Genomic DNA, 3,720 nt, shown 5'->3' on the forward strand with positions numbered 1-3,720 from the left:
ACACACACACACACACACACACACACACACACACACACACACACAAAACGCCCAACCCCCACCTTTATTATTTACCTGATACTCCCCTGATATCTGTTCCATCTAACATCAAAAGAACTATAATAGAAAGACAAATTCTTTGGGGATGAACTTACATGAAAGACTTTCGCCAGGATTTCTTTGGGTTCTTGCAGAGCGAGCAGGTATTCCTCTTTGATGTCCCATTCCTGAAACAAACAAAAGACATTGTGGTTGTTACTGTTGTTGTTGTTAATTTGTTAAGGTTATCTAACTCCAGGTTAGTCCTGATGATACTGACTACTCATCGAATACATTCCACCTATGACCAACCAGCTGATTTACAAGTATACAGAACTACATTATTTACTGGTGTTTGACCACCTGATCCTTGAGTGGCCTTAACAGCATTTACTCTGTTGCAGGTTTCTGAAGCAGCTGTGTGGTCAAGAAGTTTGCTAGCCACCCACATAGTTTCCAGTGCCCCTGGACTGGCTCCTGTGCAGGTGGCACGTAAAATACACCATTTCAAGCATGGTTGCTGCCAGTACCGCCTGACTAGCCTTCATGCCAGTGGCACGTAAAAGCACTCACTACACTCTCAGAGTGGTTGGCATTAGGAAGGGCATCCAGCTGTAGAAACTCTGCCAAATCAGATTGGAGCCTGGTGCAGCCTTCTGGTTCACCAGCCCTCAGTCAAATCGTCCAACCCATGCTAGCATGGAAAGCGGACGTTAAACGATGATGATGATGATGATGATGATATATATCCATGCCATTGTTGCGTAAAAGCACCCAGTACACTCAGTATAGAGGCTGGCATTAGGAAGAGCATCCCAGCCTTAGAAACCATACCAAAACAGACATGGAGTTTGGGCAGCTCTTTAGTTGGCCAGATCCTGTCAAACCATCCAACTCATGCCAGCATGGAAAACAGACATGAAATGATGATGATGATGATATTGATGGTATATACACACACACACATACAGGATGGCTTCTTTCAGCTTCTACAAAATCCATTCACAAGGCTATGATATTGGTCTAGGGCTATGGTATACAACACTTGGCCAAAATACTGCACAGCAGGACTGAACCCAAGACCACATAGTTGGGAAGAACACTTTTTAATCACACTGTAATACCTGCACCGATACATAACAAAGATTAAACTAACACAAGAGCTGCATCAGTAGTGTGTTACATTACTAATACTAGAGTTAGTACTATTACCAGTGCAGGATGCCAGAGGAATGAAAAGTCAAAAGTGATGCTAAAAGAATGAAGACAATACAAACCACTGCAAGATTTTCGGTATGTAAGAAGAGTTCGGTGAGAGCTCTTTGAATCGGTAGAGGTTGCTGGTTTGGTTGCTGGGATGTAGTTTGGCTGAGTGATACATACAGCTTCCAGAGTGGACGGAGAAGTGTCAAGTTGATCAAACTCTTGTTTTCTGGATGCCTGAAAGTGAGGGTCATCATTACCAAAATTAATTTATTCAATATTCACCACACATACACGCACACACACACACACAAATATGCACATCTGTCAACTGTAAAGAAATATGAAAAACCAAAGGAAAATGCAAAAAAATTTAAATTGCTACAAATATTCACAAGTAAAAGAGAAAGTAGAGACGTACTCTAATTGAATATGGAGTATTCTCAGGAGTAGGAAGATGGTGTTTAATCGTTTCACATGAGTTTGCTTACAAGCAACATGGACCAGGTGGGCCCAGATGTCTTTAATAGGTAAAGATCTGCAGAAGGAAAAAAAATAAACTTAAAACAGTCAAGAAAACAAATACAACATTAAAAACAACATCAACAACAATACAACATTAAAAACAACATCAACAACAATACAACATTAAAAACAACATCAACAACAATACAACATTAAAAACAACATCAACAACAATACAACATTAAAAACAACATCAACAACAATACAATATTACTATATTTGATGTCATATAAAATGCATTTTTTTTCAAAAAAAAATGTCTCAGGAAAATCATCCTGGGTCCTATATGCAAAGCTGGGCCTCCAATAAGTAAATTTTCCCCCTGCTCACTACTTCAGGCTAATTTAAATCCAGATGATCTTTTCTACCAAGCTTGACTCCATAATAATATATAAACATTATTATTCTTACTTTTACTGTAAAAAGAATTATAACAATGGACTGCTAGTATGCTTTAGAATATATGTTTTAATGCATTAAGTCTTTGGTGTTTTTTTCTTTTCCCTGAATATGCACTGCTGAGATTGAGGTACATCAAATATGCATGTGTGTCTTTTATGCCGACCGCCAACACCTCTTTTGTTCATCTCCTATGTTCCTGCCTCAAGGCTTTCACTTCATACAGGCCAGCTCAATTTAATTCGTTCTCAGTCGAAAGACACCTGTTTGTTATATTCTTGTTTGTATTTGTAACTGTGTACCATGTTCTCTATTTTTTGTCTTTGTTGCCGTACACATTCGCTAGCTTTCTTACAAAAAAAAATCTAATGCTCTTAGCTTAGGCTTTTTTGGGGGCAACCAGATCAAACTGTCTCAAGTGTAACTGGCCGAAACGGTAAGGACTTCTGGTAACTTGACTGAAGAAAGAAGACCACAAATGACCCATTTTTCATGAGGTAGTGAGTTCAATTCCCAGACTGAGCTGTGTGTTGTATTCTTGAGCAAGACACTTTATTTCACGTTGCTCCAGTTCATTTATCTGTAGAAATGAGCTGCGACGTCACTGGTGCCAAGCTGTATCAGTCTTCGCCTTTCCCTTGGACAACATCGTTGGCATGGAGAGAGGAGTCTGGTATGCAGAGGTGACTGCTGGTCTTCCATAAAACAACCTTGCCCAGACTTGTGCCTTGGAGGGTGCAATCCCATGGTCATTCATGACTGAAGGGGTCATTACCCTTTACCCTATGCACATACACATAGCACAGGAAATATGTACACACCATACAAACATGTTGAATGTCAAAAAAGGAGTAATAGCATACAAATTGTTATATACAGTACAACATAGACGACTTACCTCGATAGATCGGAGAAAAGCAGAGTACGCAGGATCAAATAGCCAGTGGTGAACCGGTCCCTGAAGCCAGCAACCACAGTGAATTTGTAACCCCAGAATGTGTTCTCAGAATCACTGGTGAAGTTATAATACAGAGAGTCACCTGTAACAGAGAGAAAGAGATGAGAAATGAAGGAGATGTAACACTGCAGATGAGGAGGTAGTAAAGAAGTCACATTGTGACAGAGATGCAAGGCTAATAGTGAATGCTTGCGACACAAATGAGGAGATGGTAGTGAAGTCGCATTGTGACAAGGATGGAAAGCTGGTAGTGAAGGGTTGTGACACAAATGAGATCGTAGTGAAGTCACATTGACAGGGATGGGAAGCTGGTAGCGAGGTCACACTGTATCACAGAGACAGAATAGTAATGAGGTTAAGTTGTGACAGAGATGAAAAGGTGGTAGTGAAGTTACATTGTGACACAGAATAATGAGGTGGCAGTGATGATGTCATGTTTTGACAGAGAAGAGATGTTAGTGAGGTTATGTTGCATCAGAGAGAAATGAGAAAGTACAGGTAAGGTAATGCAAGAAAGTGAGAGAGAGAAATGAGAAAGTACAGGTAAGGTAATGCAAGAAAGTGAGAGAGAGAAATGAGAAAGTACAGGTAAGGTA

General features: G+C 40.1%; 1 protein-coding gene across 1 annotated transcript in view; it reads right to left on the reverse strand.

The window, feature by feature from the left end:
• Positions 1-67: 67 nt before the first annotated feature.
• The window catches only part of LOC106871052 (zinc finger ZZ-type and EF-hand domain-containing protein 1), a 75,675-nt gene continuing 72,022 nt past the window's right edge, over positions 68-3,720 (reverse strand). Inside the window, exons 68-71 of the mRNA XM_052973449.1 lie at positions 3,065-3,206; positions 1,664-1,780; positions 1,317-1,479; positions 68-227 (exon numbers count right to left, since the gene is read on the reverse strand). Of these exons, the coding sequence (XP_052829409.1) occupies positions 72-227; positions 1,317-1,479; positions 1,664-1,780; positions 3,065-3,206 (578 nt within the window). The 3' untranslated portion in view covers positions 68-71. The remainder of the gene's footprint in view (positions 228-1,316; positions 1,480-1,663; positions 1,781-3,064; positions 3,207-3,720) is intronic.

The sequence above is a fragment of the Octopus bimaculoides genome, chromosome 15 (assembly GCF_001194135.2).
Source record: "Octopus bimaculoides isolate UCB-OBI-ISO-001 chromosome 15, ASM119413v2, whole genome shotgun sequence".
NCBI lineage: Eukaryota > Metazoa > Mollusca > Cephalopoda > Octopoda > Octopodidae > Octopus > Octopus bimaculoides.